This window comes from Dipteris shenzhenensis, chromosome 18 (genome assembly GCF_047967505.1).
Source record: "Dipteris shenzhenensis isolate YYH24624 ecotype China chromosome 18, Dip_SZ_1.0, whole genome shotgun sequence".
NCBI classification, from domain to species: Eukaryota; Viridiplantae; Streptophyta; class Polypodiopsida; order Gleicheniales; family Dipteridaceae; genus Dipteris; species Dipteris shenzhenensis.
In genome coordinates this window covers 43,149,304-43,171,544 of record NC_141613.1, presented here as the reverse complement: position 1 = coordinate 43,171,544, position 22,241 = coordinate 43,149,304, and the positions used below count along the sequence as shown (strand labels likewise).

General features: G+C 39.4%; 1 protein-coding gene across 1 annotated transcript; it reads left to right on the top strand.

Moving 5' to 3' along the window:
* Positions 1-700: 700 nt before the first annotated feature.
* On the top strand, positions 701-3,501 carry LOC147891263 (sec14 cytosolic factor-like). Its single transcript, XM_087389722.1, has 3 exons — positions 701-1,310; positions 1,394-1,660; positions 2,224-3,501. Exons 1-3 carry the CDS (start codon positions 945-947, stop codon positions 2,563-2,565), a joined length of 975 nt encoding a protein of 324 aa, XP_087245848.1. The 5' UTR covers positions 701-944; the 3' UTR covers positions 2,566-3,501.
* Positions 3,502-22,241: the final 18,740 nt, after the last annotated feature.

Below are 22,241 nucleotides of genomic sequence, written 5' to 3'. Positions count from 1 at the left end.
GAAAGATGTATTAACTTCTGCGGGAGGCCTTGCGGGCCTATCAGACAAAGTGTATTAAAAGAAGACTGATACAAGCCTTAATGGGTTGGAGCAAAGCGTGCGCTAGGGCCCTTGCTGAGTACTAATCTCTACTGCTGTATTGGGGCTCTAGCAAAATCACAATCAATCAATCAAATACAAACCGAATCAAATCAATCTCGGAGTTGGGACTTAGAAATCGAAGCCTAGCACAGTGGTGGCTCTATGGTGAACTATGAATATATCTCGGATTTGCGTCTCTGTCTCACAGTCTCCCGCAATGGTGGGGGATGCGGTCTCCTCAATCTCTGAACCCTTTGGGCTATGTCTAGAGTGACCCCTCGTCTTTGTCGGTCCCGCCTGAGGAAAGCTGTGATAGGTCGGGCCTCAATAGAGTGTGCTCTGGGCATTCTTTGTCTCGTGTGTGGTCATGGTGACTCTCTCTAGGCGGCATAGTGGTGGCTCTCTTGCAAAGGCATCGTGTCATCTCCGGCTCTCTTTGCAGAGAGAGAGAGAGAGAGAGAGAGCTATTAAAGAAAAGCTTATATGAAAAGGAGAAAAGGCTCTAGGAGAGAGAAAGAGAGCTCTGTGTTAAAGAAAAACTTAAATGAAAAGGCAAGGGAAAGGCTATAAAGAGGGGGCAAAGGGGAGACGAGAGCCTGAGAGAGGGCTTGTAAGACGTTGAGAAGCTGCATCAAATCTTTAATATGTAGGTATATATATTCTCATATCATTTTGGAAAGTCTCTCTCTTTCAAGTTGCCGGTAGTTGCATCTCGAAGCTACAGCAGAGCACCAACGCCATAGCCAAAAAGCTTCGAGCTCTTCCATCGCCATAGCCAAAGCTCCAGCTTTCTCCCCCCCCCATAGCCTCACCTCCCACCTCCTCCCCCTCCATAGCCCCCCCTGCATGCCTCCTTGCCCGCCATGTGCTCCAAACATTCCGACATTAAGCTCCCCTGCTCCTCCCTCCGCTCCCTCCCCGTCCTTGACCTCTGCCATTGTACCTCCTCCGAGAGTAGTGGCTCTGGCCATCCCTCCATGGGTCGTGTCGCCGACGCAGACTGCCCCTTGCGCCTCGCCGACCCCGATTTCCTCTCCCCTTCGCAGCACGACGCCTTGCAGCGCCTCAGGGACGGCCTCCAGGAGCAGGGCGTCCTCCGCAAGCGAGACACCGACGCAGATCTGCTTCGCTTCTTGAAGGCCCGCTCGTTCGACGTGCCCAAGGCGAGGGCAATGTACGAGGCTATGGTGCAGTGGCGCATTGAAATCGGTGCCGATACTCTCAAAGAGGTGCCACAACGCATAACCAGTCGCTTGAATTGTTAGACGTTGCGAATGCTGATGGTTCTAATCTGTAAATCTGGTGTCAACAGAGGTTTCATTTCCCGGAACGCAAAGCCGCAAAGGAGATGTACCCTCATTTTCATCACAAAACGGATAAATTGGGGCGCCCGATTTACGTTGAGAGATACGGCCAACTGCATTTGGATGAGCTGCTCAAGATCACAACTTTCGACCGGTTGCTTTTGTACCACATCAAGGAGTGGGAGATCTTGATTGATTGGAAATTTCCTGCCTGCACCAAGGCTGCTGGGAGACCCATTTCTCAATCACTTACCATTCTGGATCTTAAAGGAGTGGTATGCTCAACTTCCTTTCCTGAAATTCTTTCGTGCTATAGAATCAAGAGGGCTCACAGCGCGTATGATTTCGCGATTTGTTGCTGAAATGGTGTGTAATACGCTTGATGCTTATTTCCGCGGTCTGATATAAGCAACTCGGCGGATTTGGAGATCTAAGGGCAATGAAAGCATTTCTTTCTAGTCCTACGACCCCAAGGAGCGCAATGCACACGACCGAAGCTCTTACTGGTTTCCTTTCCTTCGATAGGATTCACGAGTTTACGATTTGCTTCCTGCAATATTTGGTTGTCGCCGGTGTATGTAAAGACTGTGCTACTCACCATTTTCAATGTTGCACGGTGTTCCAAGTGAAATCTTTACATACTGTATGCTAGCCTTTGAGGAGTGCTCGTCCGATTAGTGCATTATGTGCGTCAAGCTGAATCCTGTTCATCACATGGGACTTGATTTGCCGCTATTTCAGTCACAAGAGTGTACTGTTATTGATCCCCTTGCAGTTGAGTTGGCTACTAATTCAGTTTTTTAAAGTTCTAATCTTTTGTACTTGATTTCCATCGCAGACAATGAAACACCTGAGTAAGCAAGTGCGGCATTTTCTGCAGAAGATCACGAGAATAGACCAAGACTACTATCCAGAATATTTAGGGAGGATGTTGATTGTCAACGCCCCCACTTCATTTAAGGCAATGTGGCAACTAGTAAAGCCTTGGCTTGATAAGCAAACTCAGAAGAAGATTGAGGTACATGGGTCAAACTTCACAGCTAAGTTGCTTGAACTTGCAGATAGTGAGAATCTCCCAGAATTTCTTGGAGGGTCTTGTCGGTGTCCTGGAGGCTGTGAGAATTCTGATGCTGGTCCATGGAACGAATTTCCATCCCACCCTTACCCTGAAGGTTTTTAGTGTGTGGGAGTGAGTTGATGTATCTAGCACGTACTGGATGTACTCAATGGAACACGCTTTCTGCAAAGCAGAGCCATCATTGTTTACCTTGCTAGAGACATTACTCGTCCCAAGGTTTGCAATCGAATATAGTACCATTCTAACAATTTGACACGTTGAAGCCAACTTGTAAAATCTCATTTTTCAGCAAACATCCATGAGCTGATATTGTGGAAGGGTGATTTCAAAATCATTGTGTTACTCTGCTAATTTTAACCTGCACGGAACTGGTATCATCCCTTCAGCGTCTTATAACTGATTCTACTGGATCTCATCATGAGATGTACATGTTGGTCACTAATGCTTGCTTTTCACTAGCAAAACAGAGGAGCTCTGGATTCTTTCTTTTCAGGCTTTCTGGAAGCTGCAAACAGCTTGTGCTTCTTCATGGATCTCATCTGTAGGGTTGGAGGATTCCTGTCAGACTTGGTCTTTGAATCCGCAGGTTTTTGTTGGAGTGAGGGTATGAATTGTTTGTCTAGGAGTATGAATTGGACTTGCACAATTGATGAAGAATGGTCTAGCTCCTGTTTGGTTTAGAATATGAGTACCGCAAGCAGTACTTCAGCTTTCTGCTGCATGAAATTTGCATTTCAATCAGTAAACAGAAATGTGTCAGCCAAGTTCATGAGGTCTGTCATCCCTTACCCCTTAATCCTGGAAATATCTGAATGGGTGTGTCGACACGGCTGACCTCTGCCAAAGTAAAGAATCTAAGGATGTTTTCTTTTCATAAGACGTTGTTTTGATCAAGAATGTGGTTTCATGCTAAGGGCCAATTCTTAGTTGCCCTTAAGTTATTGGTGGGAACGTTCTGATGCTCATTGGGTACTCGCAGTCACACACCATCCAATCCTTGAGTGGCCTCTGGTTATTTGGGGAGGAAGCGGGTTGTTTCATGTTATGTAGTCAAAGTTGATGTTGGCCATCAACAATTCTTACAATCTCTCTCATAGTAGCCCTTAGAGGTTGGCCATTGAGCTAAGCAGTAGTCTTTTTCAAAGAATTCTTGTATTACTTATCTCTTGGAGGTTAAATTTACTAGTTATGTTGAGCAGCTATGACGTGCATCATCCAAGACAATCAGTGTGTCCAGACAGCATTCCTTTATGTCATTTCCACAGCTCATATGCTTTTGAATCCCAAGTGGAATGCCTCTTTTTATTAAAGAATCTTAATTAGTCCTCCTTATTTACTAGTGGGATGTTTGGGTTCACGGGGCCAAGTAACTCAATCCTTTTATTGTAGTGCATGTATTTATATTTTAGTAAATTGAAACTCTCTCTCTCTCTCTCTCTCTCTCTCACACACACACACACACACACACACACGTTCAATCACACCGCTGGTTTCATTTGCACGGTAAAAGTGTGCATTTTATTGTTTTGTATCATTGTCATTGTATGCATGCATAATACAGGTGTTGATGCATCCCACAAATCCATAACAATTTTTATACCATGTTTTATTGTTCTTTCAGATGATGACATTACAATTATTCCTATGCCACCAATATAATAAAGTAGCATATGCCCTCATGGGAGCATGCACCATAACTTGGAGAGATTATTGCTAAAAATGTGCTTTTTTGTAGTGAATCCATGGGCAATGGTTGGAAGAAAGATTCAAAGGAATTATATAAGTCAAAATAACAAATTGAATCAATAAAACTACAATAGAGAGACTCTTTCCCTAAATTGACAACAATGAAGATGATGAGAGAGAAGATTTGAGATCAAAACAAAGATGAAGACAAGTAAGGTTGATATGGAGAATGTAAGTAGACATTAAAAAATACATTAGGGATTATTCATTCATATTTATGGGGACTAACAAAAACAAGATCATTACAAACATTATAATGAGTGAAAGTTTATAACCATTGCTTTTGGAATCCAAAGCACGGGTAGAAAATGAAACCAACATGAGAGAAAGATGTTTGAAAAAAAATAGGTATTTGGATACACATTCTATATTAGTTCTTTCAATTTTGCAAAACAAATAAGTAATTAACAGATTCAAGCAAATACAATGCAAAAGGAAAGAAAATGAATGCAAAGAATATTCCAAATATGTATAAGGCAGTAAAGATTGCATGTTAACTCACGAATAGAATGCCATCAAGACCCTTACGAAAAAAGACACCATCATCAACATTTGTGAGCAGACAAAGGTAATATGTCAATTCGATTTACAATAGATGAGCAAGAGAACAATAAAGGAGAGGCACAAAAAACAAAGAGCAGGGGAAAACATAACCACAAAGTATGGGCAAGATTGAGCAATGAGAAATCAAGGAAGCTTTCATTGAAAAGTGACGTTACTCATTTAGAATTGATGATGACAATTTAAGGGCAATTATATTTTGAGGATATGCATGAAAACTTAGGATGGAATAAATAATGGATAAAAAGATGCCTTGATAAATTCCTAAGTCTCATATAGTGAGCCATGTGCTTAATGTAGAACCCTATAGAAAAGGATAGACGACGAGGCTCATTCAAAGAGAATGAACTATGACAAAAAAGAAAGAAAGAGGAGAGCTCGATTAAATATGACTACCCAAATTGGATTGATATGACTCTTGCATTAATATGCCTATGCATAAATTACTTGTTGCTACAAAAGAAAAAATGAAGCTATGACAACAATCTTAGTTAATTGTACTACTAAGGACTGTGGAATGTGTGGAATATGTTACATAGCCTTGAGATGTGCAATTTAAACCATTACCAAGAAAGAAAAGAAGAAGCTATGACAACAATCTTACTTAATCATACTACGAAGGCCTTTGGAAGGTGTGGAATATGTTACACAAACTTGATATGTACAATTTTATCAATTATCTTTGCCTTTTGAAATTGTCTTGTTCTAGCCTCCTTACTTATGATGCTTCAACTTTGATTTCTTTATTTCTTCATGCATTCTAATTCCCCAAACTTATGACCACAACTCCCCTCTCTGTTTAATGTTAACCTAACCTGTGTTTTGTTCAAATATGAATGTCCTTTTAGCAAATGCAACCCACATATGACTAAAATTTTAATGACATCAAGGACTGACAATTCAACATGCAAACTAATGCAACCAAGGAATTAAGAAATTTCATCATCTAGTTCTCGTTTCAAGTATCTTTGAGCATAAAAAAGGAAAAACTCAATGACATTGAGGAATACTTCGTTGCACCTCAACGTGCATTTGCACAGATCATGGAGCTTAGATTTTGAGGTCGATATAGAATTTACGGCACCAAATTCTATAGTATTCTTAATTGATGTTCATCATACGATTGATGGACAAGTTGCGATTTTGTTGTGCGTCTTTAATTTAGACTTTTTGAGAGTGCTCCAAATATGATGCAAAATACCCTACAAAGATATAAGAGACTACCACACATCATGTGTTTCTTATGTTTTTCCAAAAAGAATCTCCATTTGTTTTAAGGAAAATTTATGCTAAGGTATTTGAAAGAAAAGAACTTCTTCATATTCAAAAGAAACGTTATTTAAAAGAAAATTTATGATGGGATATTTGAAAGAAAAAAAAACACTAATCCTTTTAAGAAGTATACAATTCAAAATACAAACTAATGCAACCAAGGAATTAAGAACCAAAAGTCAACCTTCCACTGTTCCCAATGCCTAATGGCCGCCATCATCTAGGAATCTATTCTCTTTTCAAATATCTTTGAACAACAAACTCAATGACATTGAGGAATGCTTCATTGCACCTCAACGTGCATTTGCACAGATCATGGAGCTTGGATTTTAAGGCCGATATAGAATTTACGGCTTGTTGTTGCACACCCACTAAAATGAAACACATCCTTCCATGCTTCATGGATTGTACAGCCTGTATGATTCTTGGAATAAAGAAAAAATGAAATAAAAAAGCTTATACAGATGCTTCTATTCATTTGTTACTGTGAAAATGCAAGAATTAATAGATACACCTTTGTATAAGGACAATATTTTAACTATAAATGAAGAATGGGATCCACATTTGATAATTCTTATGAAAAATGGCAATAACAAGCATAAAGATTCAAAGCAAGGTACTAAAGAAGCAATGAAAGATGATTTTGTAGACATGGATATGCTTATCGACAACTTGCTATATTTGGAGCAAGTAGTTGATTTTGAGACCAAGGTGGCATCTCTTGTGTTATGTGAGAACGAATTGCCATTACAATCAATCCAAGATAGATATAGAAGGGATGCATTTTTATTGACTATTTCATAGTACTCGCTAATTCTATATTTTCATATAAATATATTAGATCATGCACATGGGTTTGATATGTGCACATACCTTATCTAGCTCTTCTTTGAAACTAATAGGATATTGTTTCAATAAATAAGACTATCTATATGGTTTCAATTAAGAAAATGTGTGCTGCAAAATGAACACCTCTATGTAAAAGATGTAATTGAAGATACGAACATAGATAAACTCTTGCATTCTCAACATCAATAGAAAGATTTTGACATCTCTATAACACAAAGGGAGCCTTTGAAATTATGCTATAAAATGATGCACAAACTAGGGCCTCAATAGAAATTTATAGTCAGGCAATTTTATAACAATTGAAGAAATTGATTTGTTTCAATCCTACTACTTGTGCTTGATATTATAGTCACTAGCACAATGCCTTACTTTCTTTGATTATAAAAGATTTAAAAATCAAGGTAGAATGGTGGATTAATTTTGAAAATGTTGAAGCCAACATAAGCATGGCATTCTTTAGATTACAAAGGTATATCATTTTACAATTAAAATTTTTATTTGAAGGAATCATAGCTTGGCATTAATAATAGTATTAATTGTGATAAAAATTTATTTGAAGGAATCATAGCTTTCATTAATAATAGTATTAAATGTGATAAAAACCTTTTAAATGATAATATTAGAGAAATTCCACTCCTAGAATTGGGAAATTTTGTAAGTTCAACTACCTTGTTGTCTCTTGATAAAACTATGATTCTCTTATCGCTAGAAGACAAAATCATATACACAACGTTTTGGAAAAAACTTTGAGAAACTTTGTTAGTTCAACTACACCAAAGTTATCTCTTGATAAGACTTAACCTTTAGAACCATGATTTTCTTACTTTTAGAAACAAAAGGCAAAAGCATAAAAGTGTATACACAACATTTTGGAGAAAAGAAGCTTCTTAGAGTGACAAATATTAGTTATCAAGGATGGATAAATCTCATTAGTTTTCAAGGATGGATGGATGGATATCAAGGTTTGAACATGTAAAAATATGTTTTCGGTTGTAAGATCACAAGTAACGAAACCAACCTTCAAGAAACAACTAAGCCACCTATGACAATCAAACATCAACATAAAATTCATCGTGGCAGTGAAACAATCTATCGCCTCTCATACATCACTAAATGGATAATAACATAATAAAGAGATTGAAAGAAACTATTAACTATTGCACACAAGTTGGCACACAAGAAAGAATAAGAAGAATGGGGAACTCTTTTTGTAGGAAAAAAAAACGAGTTCTCTCAGGCATCCTTTAATTTGGGAATAGAGAGAATAACGACAAGGACAATCGTGTATTATCCTTAAAATAAAAAAAATTAGATAGCGCCACCGAGATAACAAATGAAACTATTGCCAAGAAATATATTGATGAAGAACAATATAGATGATAGGTGTTTAACAACTTTGGAGATTGAAATTCACAAAGCAGATGGTGTAGGTTTTGTGCCTTGTTTTAACAAGTGTAGCAATACTCTATAGCCATGGAGACCTCAAAAAGTAATATGGAGACCTCAAAATTCTCTATGTATGATGGAAGATGTGGAAATAGATAGCGATGGTATTGCTAGTTACCCTCAGCCCCTCCCACTTGGCTCACTTGCAACTAACGTCCCATCCCTCCCTCTAAACAATATGCTATGTCTACCCTTCACCCCATTTGATTGGGAGAAGGGCCTCATTTCTCATTTTCTAACCTTGCTCGCAAACTCTTCTGCAATCCCTGAGAGATATGATCCTTCAGAGGCAACAAAGGTTCTTCTTGAGTAGTATGGATGCCAAGCTTCAACACATGGAACACAAGCTAGACAAGTTACACAAAAAGCCACAAGGCCATCTTACTCAGGGTTCCTTCAAGAGTTTAAGGGAGGGATTTTTGCACTACCAAGTGTAGTGGCTTGAATTAGTCCTTGCTTTGGAGTCCCAAGGGAACACAAAGGGCTAATGGCTTCGAGGAAGAGGAGGTAGAAGAAGAGACCCCAACAGGTCGTAGGAAAGGACAAGTAGAAGACATACCAAAGAAGGTTCAGGAAGAAACCCACTTGTTAAGAGAGAATGAGTAGGGCCTGGAGGCAAAGGACTCAGTGGTGAAATAATGCCAATTGTAGATAGAACAACCCATGGAGAAAGAGTGCCCCTGAATAGAAATAATGAAACTAGTCAAGGTGGAGTTGCCTCAAATGAATTTGAAAGACATGTTCTGAAGTCTTGCCCCAAGTTGGTCATGCACATGGAGCTACCATCATTCTAGGACAAGACGGGACAGCCAAGCCATGGAGCCATTGTTGGAGAGGAGGGCTCACGGCAAACTCCATCTCAAAATCCGCTTGAGGGAAGCAAATCTATAGAGGAGATGAAAGCCAATATGCTAGGTAATAAAATCACAGCTTTCATTGATGAGGGAATCGGTTTCTTGGCTTCAATCCGATTCCTTAATTGGATTTCTCCTAGGATCCCACCCTCCAACTTCATTGAAAATTGGGGGAGAAATAAGTGGGTCAAGAAGGGATTACTAGACACCAATGTAGGATTTCTTAGAAAGGGTGACAAGAAGGGATTAGTAGTCAAGAATGGAGGATTTCTTAGAAAGGGTGACCACGTTTTACTTTTTGAGAAGGAAGCTATGGATTTCAAGGCTTTAAAGACTTTGGACCCTGAGAAACCAACCACTCTATCTAGAATGTTGGTCCCCCTTTTCGTCCCATGATATACCCTCGACGATCAATTGTAATCCTTGTTTGAGGTTGTAATTGTAGAAAGAGAGCGATTCATCAATCGAAGAGGCAATCCACAAGTTTGTGTTAAGTTAGACCTAGATGAATACCTACTTGAAACTCTAGTTATCATGAGTAGAAATGAACTCAAATGTCTATAAAGAACCAAGACTCATCTATAAGAATCTCCCTCACTTGTGTTTTTTCTGTGGACTTCCTACTCATGCTGTAAAAAGTTGTCCCTGGTGGAAGAGTAAACTTAAGGTGGTTAAGGAGAGTCCCCTTCCCCTTGTACCACAAGCTCCTAAAACTAAGTGGATATCTAAGGAGAAAACCCTCAAGAAAGAGGTGTACAAGGGCATACTATTAGTGGGTAAGGAGCTTCAAGTCATGCTAAAGAGAGCAATGATCCTCCTTCCCTCTTATCACAAAATCCATTTGAGGCATTAGTGGATAAGGAGTTTGAAGAGTATATTTAGGAGACTAATGGTGAGGTGATAGCCATTGAGATCCAGGCTGGTCTCAAGATTTTGAGAAATAAACCAGGGAGATGCGATGGTTATAGATTTGGTTAATGAGGAAGGATTGGAAGCAAAGAGGCCACTACCACCAGAAGTTAGGGGGGAGGACTTCTCTATCCAAAGTAAAACAACTATCACTCTTTAGAATAAAAGAAGACTCTCACAGTTGAAAAAAGTAGCAATTGTGTTGAAAAGCCCTCCCCACATGGCTAAGAAGGGGGAAACAAAAATGGTAAGTAAGGCCCTACCCTTCTTCACATCCTCAAGAGGGTACTTTTTTAGCTTTGTAGCAAGCCTTGGAAGATAGATTGAAAGGAGTGGACAAGAAGAGGAAGTGGTTTTATACCAACCATGAAGAAGATGGGTCAGCTACTGCAGGCATCCTGTCTCATTTTAGTGATGCTTTCATCAATTACTCTTGTGACTTATCAGAAGAAAGTGGGTTGCCAATTAATGCAAGATCAAGGGTGTCCATTGTAATGTCATCTCTTTATGTGCAGCCCATACGATCCCAATCCAAAAAAGAAACTTGGGACTCTCTCATTGCTTTTGGGGGCAACACTATTCTACTAGAGACTTTAATATGATAGAGAGTAAAAAAGATCGGTGGATGAATAAAGAGTCAGTTATCAAGGGAACCAAACTTAATATTTGGGGCAATTTGAAGGATGATTTGGAGTTGGTTGATATAAGATAGGAGGGCATTTTCACTTCGTGTAACAAGCAACTGGGGAAAATTAGAAGGGAAGCTAGACTAGATAGATCTACACCCCTTAGGAGCTCCTCGCAAAAACAGTCAGTCATTCTTCTTAGATTTTCTCTACTCTCACACTATTAGGCCATAACTAGTGCTCACAAGCCTTGATTTTGACAAAGATAAGGGAACACCATCTTGGTTTGAAGGTGACCCTAACTTTTTTCATCTAAAGCCTATTGAAGAATACATCAAGAAGGTGTGAAAGATGTCTTTTAAGGAGCATATTTTTGCTTTTATTGCTTGGGTTGATGCAACGGATAAAACCCAAAACATACTAAGAGCTACAAGGAAAGATAGGGCAGTCATTAGAGCTAGAAGGATGGTTAAAATCAAGCAAGAAGTAGAGATTTTTGAAGGAGAAGCCACACAAGGGAACTTAGAGACATAGAAAGAACTTAAAAGTGCCAAATGAGACCTCAAAGTGTAGGAAATGAATGATTCCATGGTATACTTCAGGGAATGGTGGTTAGGAAAAAATGATAGTCCCACCAAGGAGAACTTCAGGTTAATATGAGGAAAAAATCCAATGAGGGATTCCTTTTCTAATTCAAGGATACCTCTCAAAAGCTACTTCAATAGACAAAAATATCAACTTGATTTTTCAACACTATCAAGGAGTGCTCTCTACTTCTATAGAATACATAGAGGAAGTCACAAGGGCAAGAGCATTGTATCAACAAGGTAGAAAAATTGTTGTGTAGAATTCTAAAAAGCTCCATCTTTATGGTCCTTACACTCTCATAGAGCTCAAAGAAAGCTTTATGGGAAGCTATTGGGGCATATTTGCTCCTCCTAGGGTAGGAAAGCATGGTTAAAAATCAACTTCCTTAGCACATAAATGGGGGCATCATTAAGCTGATCCCAAAAGGGGATAATAAGGAGGATTTGAAAAATGAGACCACTCAACATGCTTAATTACAGTTACAAAATATTGCTAAGGCTTTAGATATGAGAATCCAAAGGAAAAAAGGGGACTTGGATACAACCTGAGCAAAAAGGCTTTATAAAAGGAAGACATCTACTAGAAGCCATTATTAACCTATGGGAGGGTTGTGAATATGCAAAGGAAACCAATCAAGACATTTGCATCCTAAAGTTTGACTTTGATAAAGCTTATGACAAACTTGAATGGGATCTTCTTATCCAATCACTACAAGATTTGGGACTGGGGCAAGGTTTTGTGTCATATGTTTGGCTGCTTCTCAATAATGCTTTTGCAAAAGTTTGTGTGAATGGGGAGATGACTTAACCCTTTTTGCTTAAGAGGTCTATCAAAAAAGGTTGCCCCCTTGCTCCCTTGTCTTTGCCATTGTTGTCGATGCCCTGAGATGGCTGCTTCAAGATCATAGCAATAAGGGAAATTTAAAAGGGATAGAACTTCCTACTAGGGGTTAATTGGTCACTTAGCAATTTGCTAATGGCACTAATTTGAAACCTAGAAATACCTAGAGAGACATCAAGGCTGTTTTAGACTGCATGGATATTGTTTGCAATGCTTCCAACTCTTTGATCAGTCATACCAAAATAGGGTATACCATTGTCAAAGACAAAGGGCAGCCTTTGCTTAAGGATTTGGTTTGCCACAATATCCAGAAGGGCAAGGCTTTTAGACTATTAGGAATACCAATGTGTTTTGCCGTCATGAAGGATAGGTGGGATTGGTTCCTAGAGCGTTTCAAATCAAAGGTTGACAAAGGGAGGAGGATGTTTGCCCAATAAAAAAAGAGAAGGGAGGAGGATGGTTTCAAACCACTACATTTACCCTATTGCAATTTTTCACCTTTCATGCTGGTACCCTTATATTTTTGGATTGGGAAATTTCAATAAGATATGTGGGTCTTTTCTTGGGGAGGGGACACCAACAAGAAAAGAATAGCTAAGGTTAGATGGAATTTTTGTAACAGACCTAAGGAAGGAGGGGTAAGGGTAGCTGGCATCCAATAGTCTACCTATAAGCTCTTTGTTGCCTTGATTATCAAAGCCTTGTTAAGGCCTTGGGAGGATTGGGCCCAATTACTAGTTAGGAACTTCAGACCCGTAGGGAACATGGAAGCATTATCCCATGTTAGTAGCTCTTTTTAATCCTGAACCTTGCTCCTCCAAGGATAGCCCCTTGTGGAGATCCCTTTGAAAAGTCCTTTGAGGCTATTAAAAGTCAAATCCTTTTTTAGTAAAGGGAGCTTTTATGTATCTAGATTCTATCTGGGTTTCAATACTTTTCAGGAATGACACTCTCAGTAATGATGATTTCTCAAAAGCAGCTCTGTTACACAAAAAAGTTTGGAGTCTTGGGGTCAAATTTTGTTAAAGGAGGATTTCATGTGGAAGAGCTGGTTGGAAATAAGGAGAGAATTTGGCCTGGCAAATAAACTCCAAAATCTGGTCATGGGCAAACTCAACCTTTGGACAGGTCACATATAGTGTAAAGGGGGTTCTTCTCTCAATTATTGGAAGGAGTTCAGTTGGGTAGGTTCTACTCACCTACTCCCGATTACCACTGCCTTTAATGATATTGAAGAGGTGGGAAGGATTATAAATGCTAAATAGAATGTCTTTGACAACAACAAATATGTGTGGAAAAGAAGGTTCAAACAAATGTGAACTCAGAAGGTGCCTGTGAATTTTTTAGTGTTATTGTGGTTGATACTTCACAAGGCAGTCTAGACAAATAGTAGGGGAGAGGCAATAGGAAAAGGAGAGGGTAAGTGCAAAAGACACCCTAACCATCAAGAATATATTTTTCATTTGTTTGTCACCTGCCCTCATGCAAGGAAAGTGTGGAAGTGTGTGCATATTTTAATAGGGGAACCAGTGAATGGGAAAGCCACTCTACTTGGGGACCCTTCTAAAACCAAATAAGACATTTGGATAGTGGTTAGGGCTCATTCTCTTCGGTACATTTGGATTTCAAGGGATAATTGGTAGTTTAACCGTTTTATTATATGTGCTTAGGAATCTTTCCTGAAATGGTTCAGCAGGTTTTAATTTTCATCCAATAGCAACTAGCCTGTAAGATAACTCTATTTAACTCATCATTTTTTGTTCTAACTTTGGCTATATGTGCAACGAACGTGCCCACAAATAGTTGGATAAAACTAAGTTTAATGAAGCGAGAATGAAGCACTATTCTAGCTTCATAGAGCCTGAACATGACAAAACTTTATTCCACTGCCCAAATTACTTAGAGACCTAGCAAGAAAGCTGTTTTTTCTAAGTCAAGTTGGAGGAAATTGGAGGAATAATTTCTATTACTTTCTAATTTTATCACTTCTCTTTGCCTATTCAATATGTACTCTCTTTTGTATATTTAGACATTCTCTAGTTTTTTTGAGCTCTTCCCTCCTATGGGAAAGGATACATATGGAGCTGAAATGTAACATCTTTTACTAAAATCAATATGTTACTCTCTTTTGTATATCTAGAAGCTCTTTGGTTTTTTAAAGCTCTTCTCATGTGGGAAAGGATACAAATGGAGCTGAAATGTAACATCTTTTACTACAATCAATATAAATTATTTTATTTGCCCTACCAAAAAAAGTAATATAGAGGACAACAACTTCTCTATCTTCTATTCAAAAAGATGAGAAGAATAAAATGGAAGCTATCTACAAAACATGGAAAGATGCATACATAGGAAACAAAGGCATTTCCAAGCACACAAGCCTCTACAATTATAATGAGATACTAGGTTTTGAAGTAGATTGTAGGACCTTACAATACATGAGCCATAATCTGCATAGAAAATGAATCAAATAATGAAATACTCAAATTTTATGATAGATCTAGTCTAGATCACAAGCCCAAAAAGAAGAAGAAGAAATATTTACCTAAGAAGTGTAATTTAAAAAAATTAACAAAGAACAAAGGGAGTTGTTTGATGATAAAGGGTTTCACCTAAAAATAGATTGCACCTATTTCTTATTCAGTAGTGGGCATGGCCAAAACATATTTGCATCTACTCTTGGATGAAGGTTAATTTAGAGTTTGTACTTGTACAATTTTGGAGAGTGTATGTGGTTTTATGTAGTGACATCTATCAATCAAAGCTAGTAATAGACTTGTGGGTTTTTTAACTAGGGGAAGAGTATTTTAAAAGAATGGATACATGCTCTTAGCTCCAAGTTTTTATGAGCTAATACAAATGATTTGCCAAAAGAATTAGCAATTTTGTAAGCTTATTGAACTCCTTCAAAAATCTCACTCATACTCAAACTTAGATAGACTATATTAATAAAAACTATTGTCAATGTACTCTTTCCCAATGTTCAAGTGAATAGCCATAACAAATCATATACAAAATTGTCACAATGGCCAAGGAGCACATACAACCACTACAATAATACCGCCTACCATTTTGAAGACCCCAAGGTGATAGATGTGCTATGTACCATTGTAAGCATGAAAGAAGGAATGTTAATTGAAACTTTCATTGAGAACATATCAAATGAGCTTTTGAATGGAGTAAATGGAATATTCATGACAATGTGCTCTCGTAACAACAAAGACATTGTTTGGATACACTTCCCAACAAAAGAAATTGGAGTGATATGACATAGTTCCAAAGTAGACGCCTAATTTTTCTTCATTAAAGAAATACGAGTTGGACTCTCGATCTTGGAATGCCATAGCTATAATTCCTTTTAGATGGAAGATTTATTCGTTCTAGCCTCCAATAACTATCACCTCAGCTTGATGTAGGTGCATTCACAATGTGTCTTACAACAAATGCATCCAAGGGATGAAATCCACATCAATGAGGGAGTATTGTTAACACCATCATCAATAGCAACAATCTTTGATGGTTTAAAAATGTTGTATTTGTTGGACTTATCATGCTCATATTGTCATGTCCTTTTCTTAATTTGTGTATTTTTGCCAAATACATGCAAACATGATGAGCCTAAGCTTGGAAGCAAAATAGGACAGCATATAATAAAAATGGATGTCAACTTTAGGGGTTGAGTGGACTCAGGAAGTAGCAGCTCATGTTTATTAACTTTACTCCCATAGGCAATCCCAGAATAAGTGTTTAACCTGCTCAATTACCGATTGGGCTTGATGGCTTCGTTCTCTCGAGAATGAAATGCAAAATGTTGCTCTTAAGAGAGACTAGATGTCTTCCATCGACTCTGTGTGTTGCTGGCCCTATGTGAGGGCAATGGTTCTTTTGGTTGTGTGGGCTGTTTGTAATTCTATGGTTTTCCACCATCAAATAGTTTCGATCGGGTTCTGCAAGCACGTGATTTGGAGGGAGACGAAGACTTTAGTCTTGGATTTGGGCACTGTTGTCTCGAGGTAGATCTCACTATTTGGCTCTTGTCTTTTGGATGTACTCTCTATTCTTTGAGTTCCATTTACTGCTTTTTAGTGTGGGCTATGGGCAGGTTGCCTTGTTAGCTGGCCAAATTTTGTAACTGGTTGTTTCCTCCTGGATTAACCACCCTTGCAATAAAAGTTAGCGTTTGTTTTAAAAAAAAAACTTTAGTCCCATAGGCTCTGTGGGGACATATGAGAGATTTGAGGGCTATTAAAGCTCAAGGCATCATTTTTTTCCACTCAGTACTAACCAAAAGGAATGGAAATCCACAAGGGTTTTCTTTCCTTAAAGAGAATTCACGAGTGTGTAATGTGCTGCATGGTTACTATTTTCTTCGAGATGGCATTTGTATGCATTTGAATATTTGGATATGTAAAGACTGTGCTACTTGCGCTCAGGGTGTTTACAGTCATGCCTACCCAAGGTGCATTGAATGCATATGGGCCGTGGGAAAGATGGGGGCGGGCAATCTTGAGAGTCCATGATCCATAGGGGGTGCCCATGGTGCTATACTCTATAAACACCCTTTTCGTGTCTTAATGTTGCTAGAGGTGGCTGTATAAGGAAGATTCTGTGTTCTCAACGAAGTGCTCTTTGCTTTGAAATCTGAGTACTTTTGGGTTTGTCTACACGTTTATTTTCAATGTTGCGCGGTGTTCCAAATGAACAATATTTTTAGCTTACATACTATATACTACATATTTACTTCTGGACTACATACGGTATACTGGCCTTTGAAAAGAGTGCTCGTCCCATTACTGCATTATGTTCATCAAGCTGAATCCTGTTCATCACATGGGTCTCGATGTCCTGCTATTTCAGTCACAAAGGTACTGTTTTCAGTGTCGCACGATGTTGCAAAGTGAATCTTTAGATCAACGTTCTTCTCGAGTACTTACCGTATGCTAGCCTTTGAAGAGTGCTCGTCCGATTACTGCATCATGTGTATCAAGTCCAATCCTGTTCATCACGTGGAGCTTGATGTGTTGCCGTTTAGTACCCGTTGGACTTGGTGGGCTACTAATTCAGTTTAAGTTCTACTTGATTTCCATCGCAGACAATGAACTACCTCAGTAAGCAGGTGCGCCATTTTCTGCAGAAGATCACTAGAATAGACCAAGACTACTGTCGAGAATATTTAGGGACGATGCTGACTGTCAACGCCCCCAATTCATTTGAGGCAATGTGGCAAGTTGCAACTAAGAGAACTCAGAAGAAGCTCGTGTAGGTACACGGATCAAAATTCATAGCTAAGTTCTTTGAACTTGCGGATAGTGACTCGTGAGAATCTCCCAGAATTTCTTCGAGGGTCTTGTCGGTGTCCTGGAGGTGTGAGAATTCTGACGCTGGAGCCTCGTCCATGGAACGAATTTTCGTCCCAGTGTCCCACCCTTACCCTGAAGGTTTCTAGCAGAACCTTTAATAGTGTGTGGGAGAGTTTTGATGTATGTAGCAGATACTTGGATGTCCTCAATTGAACACGCTTTCTGCCATCATTGTTTACCTTCTTAGAGACATTACTCCTCCCAAGGTTTGCAATTGAACATACTACCATTCTGACAAGTTGTGTAGATTCTCGAAATTAGATTTTTCAGCAAACATCCATGAGCTGATATTGTGGAACTTAACAGTAACAGTAACAGTGGAAGGCGCAAGTTAGCCTGCACGGAACTAGTATCTCTCTTTAACGTCTACGGTCTTGTAACCGATTCTACTGGATTTCATCATGAGATGTACAAGTTGGCCAGTAATGCTTGATTTCCACCAGCAAAACAGAGGAACTCTGAACTCTTTCGCTGCAAATAGCTCGTGCTTCTTCAATCATATCATCTGTACTTGCTGGACTTGCATAATTGCTTTTCAAGCTTCACGAGGGCTGCCATCCCTTGTATCTTGCTGAGTGTTACGGTCGGGGTAAGAGGCGATGACAAAGACATAGGTTTGCTTTCAAATATAGAGAGGTTTTTATAGGAAGCTTGCGTGTTGGGATTCTGTGCGGTCGAGAGGGGAGGAGCACTATCACACCTGCATTTTCAAATGGTCATCCACATTTGTGCTTGAAGTATCACGATGGTGAACAGACTCATTCAGAAATTTCTCGGTTGGCATGTGAAGAGACCTATGGGTGGATTGATAATGTGTAGAGCTCTGAAGTAGCGGAACATGCACACCTACCACGGGTTGTTGGGTTACTGTTTGAAGGACTGCGGCCAGCCTCATTTCCAGAGTATATGTAAGAACGTCATCTCCAACGATTTGCAAGCCGGGATTGAACTGTATGTCAGGTTTGGGGCAGGCGAGATAAAAAACCGTGTGTGTCTGAACAGCGGGAACATTTTCAATCGTTCGTTTATGTTTTGGAAGTTTAAATTGGGTTGCAGAATCGGCATGCCTTTCAGCAAAGCGGCTTGGGTGATTCCGTTTCAAAGTAAAGGGATGGACACTAAGAGAGCTCAATGCCTGTGGAAAGCGATGACTTCGCCTTGTGCTCTAACTCCCAACGATGTTAGTTCTATTTTCTTCTCCTGTGAATCGCCATCTACCAACCCAGGACGTGAAAGGTATTCTTGAAGGGCCAAGGTACTTCAAAATGCCCGTGTCTCCATCTCGACGGACTGAATGCCGCACTGGTTGTACTGATGTCTCGGATGCAGGTGTTTTATTCTATGCTGAGCCCATTGACTGCTGAGAGAAGCGAGAGTGCTCATATGCAGAAAGAAGTTGATGGTGCGAGTGATGAAGCAAGGCATAGACCCGGAAACGAACCCGTCCTCAGCAAATCTTCCAGTAACAACAATACTTCTCCCCGTTCGCCTGACTTTTTACCATTGATCACAAAGCATTACAATGGCATACATATTGCCTGAGTTTTTGTGAATGTCGTGACTAGATAGCCCGTTTTGCCACATTTTGATGTCAAAGCTCTTACGCTCTATTGTAATAAAGCGACCGGAATTGCCTTCTTACGCAGTATCTTGTAAATTTAATTTTATGTTTTGTGAAGTTAATTGATGGTTTAATCGATGTTTAATTAAATTAAGGTGTCCCTTTAGCTTATGTTAATGAGTATTTGGAATTAGCAAATGTTAAGAAATACAAATGAACACAGGAGCGATTATAGATGAAGTTGAGTTGGTATACATCAAGGAACTATTCAAAGCATTAAAAAAAATGAGATCAACATAAGACAAGACGTTTGAAAACAAATAACCATTGAATAATGGTGTAGCAAAAGGATAAAGAATGTCCTAATGGAGAGAGGATCAATGCAAAGAACATGTCAAACATGCATTAGGCAACAAAGATGGCATGTTAACTCATGAATAGAATGCCACCAAGAACAATGTGAGAAAAGACACCATCGAGGACATATATGTGCAGAGGAAGGTAATAAGTCAATCCAATGTACAATGGATGAGCAAGAGAACAATAAAGAAGAGACACAAAAAACCAAGAGCATTAACAAATGAGAGAGGAAAAAATAACCACATATCAAGCCTGGGCAAGATTGAGCAATGAGAAAGCAAGAAATGTTAATTTAAAATGCCAGTTTCTCCTTTTGCATTGAAAACAACAATCCTGACAATTTCAAGGGACATATACTTCGAGGATGTGCATGGAAACTTAGGATGGAATAAATCAATCAGTAAAAAGATTTGAAGATCGTTCTTAAGTCTCACATCGGTGTGATGTCATTCAAAGATCCACCAAGAGCCATGTGCTTTCATGTGGAAGCCTACAAAAAACGATAAAAGACTAGATTCATTAAAACAGAAGGAACAATGACAATTTAAAAAAATTATGACTGGATCAAACATATATTACCTTATTGACCTTGGGCTATCTCAATCATCTTGCGTCAAGACCCTCCATGCATGTTAGGTCAGTTGACCACCGAGGGTAGAAACCATACATGCAGGTCAAAACATAGGTAGTTCAAATCAAGACCATTTGGACATAGTTGCGCCAACACCAACAGTTGAAGAAGTGCGACTCTAAGTAATAGGGAAAGGCTAACTTAGGCCAACATAGGGATGCTAATCAATAGCAATGGTCTGGCGAGTTTCGAGGTCTAGAATAGGAAGGCTACATACTCAACTCCTTGAGTTTGTAGGTATTTAGAGGGTGAGTGAGAGAGAGGATGGTCTCACTCAATCGCTTGTCTAGGGCCCCTAATTTTGTCTTGTTGAGGTCTGCATACGGTAGAAGGGGTTGAATCTAGCTACACCCAGTGAGTGTTGAACTTAGAAGGGGTTGAGTCTAGCTACCCCTAGTGAGTGTTAAGCCTCAGCCGAGGTGGGCAATAGAGTGTTTGAGCATTGAGTCTACATCTATGGCTATTGTTACCGAATAGTCTACATTAATACAAGTACTGCTTGCTTTTGTATGGTCTTTTCCATTCTTGCATACTTGTATGCATGACATATGCTTAATCACCCATCTCCATATGGTTTTTCCCATGTAGCACAAACCCTGACATTGTGTTACTTTGACGTCTTATTTTGTAACCTGAGCACTATGGAAATCCCATACCTAAGCAACCAACAAAAGAGAGCATCTTCCCATAAGTGTTGTGCACACACATCAACTCAAGCGTTGGTCAGTGTTGGTCAAGGGGTGAGAAAAAGACCTTCCATATTTTTATGATCCTACTAGGAAATAACATGCCAAAATTCTGAGTCTGGAATTGATTCAATTGAGCTAATTGGTCCTTAGAATCGAGTTTACAGACATTGAGAGTAGTTACAAGCTACAATAGTTGCTAGAACTAGCATATTATTATAAAAGATACATGTGAGTGTCGGAGGACAGGTCAAGGTGTTTGTAGGCCTATTTGACAACCACTGTATAGACACATGATTGTACTTAGGCCATTAACATACTTATTTAGGCCTTGACAGATGTCTAATACATGCTCATAGAGACGCCAAGGGTACACAGCCCCAATAGAGAAAAGTACCTGAGCTGAGGCAAAAGAGGTAGGAAAAATCCAATCAAAGACAGTGGTATGGAATCAAAACCAAGAATGGTGGAAAGATGACGAGAACAAGTGTACATAGCAGAGGACTACCAATAGTGAAGAGCCCAAGGATGGAGAAATCATGACCTTGCACTTGGAGAGTTGGTCACAAACGACTACTCAAATCCCCGAACTGAACTTCTTATTGACCTTCGAATCTGAGGAACATGAGATTGGTGTGTCCTTAAGGCAGTGGTATGAAGAGACCGATCATTCTTCCATAGAAAGTCAAGATTTTGACAATTCCAGTGAACCCAACCACGAGCCAAGCCATCAACACACTGATCCATCTAGAAGGCACATAATAAGTCTAGAGGTCAGAAGAGCTTCATGAACAGTACTAAGAGAAAGACCCTACCCGTGAAACAAAGATGGACCATGGAGCTTACTACAAGTGATACGCATCAGCCAAACCGGTTGGTGGAAGATAAACTCATCTGCAACATAGATAAGAGTTTGAGCACTTCACTATGCTAGTTTGGCTCTTCATGTAGAATGTGCAAATAGAGATCATATTCACAATGACAATTGCCAAAATGAAGTGGTGCATATTTGGCTCCAACGAGTCCTTTAGGACCTAGATTCTGAGCCCTATTCAGACCAAAACAACACAACCTCCTAGTCCTAGGCCTTTTGGATCACTGACTTGAATATGAAAGCATAGATCAAAAGTTCTAGTTTGAGTACAAAGGACCAAACTAAAGAGCCTAGCTGGAGTACGAAGAGTCGAAATAATGTCTAGCCGGAGCAAGAAGGACCAAACCAAAGAGTCCCTCACCAATTGTGAGAAGGTAAAAAACAAAGAGTCCATCTCCAAGTACACAAAGGACTAAAGCAAGAAGCTCTTTGGCAAGTAGACCTACTACATGTTTTGGACTGAGGTAGAGGGCAATCAATCCTACATATCCTGATCCAACAGTTCCCGAGCTAGTAGATATCTAGGTTGCTTAGCCTATCAAAGACAAGTTTCAAGAGTTCAAGGGTGCTAGAGATGAAGATCCTTATAGTCATCTACAAAGTTTCTGCGATTAT

Excerpts from the sequence above, each read along its gene's own strand:
- LOC147891263 (XM_087389722.1), top strand. The coding sequence starts at position 945 with ATGTGCTCCAAACATTCCGACATTAAGCTCCCCTGCTCCTCCCTCCGC. Across the intron at positions 1,311-1,393 it reads GTGCCGATACTCTCAAAGAG|AGGTTTCATTTCCCGGAACG; the intron begins GTGCCACAACGC and ends TGGTGTCAACAG. Across the intron at positions 1,661-2,223 it reads TTCTGGATCTTAAAGGAGTG|ACAATGAAACACCTGAGTAA; the intron begins GTATGCTCAACT and ends TTTCCATCGCAG.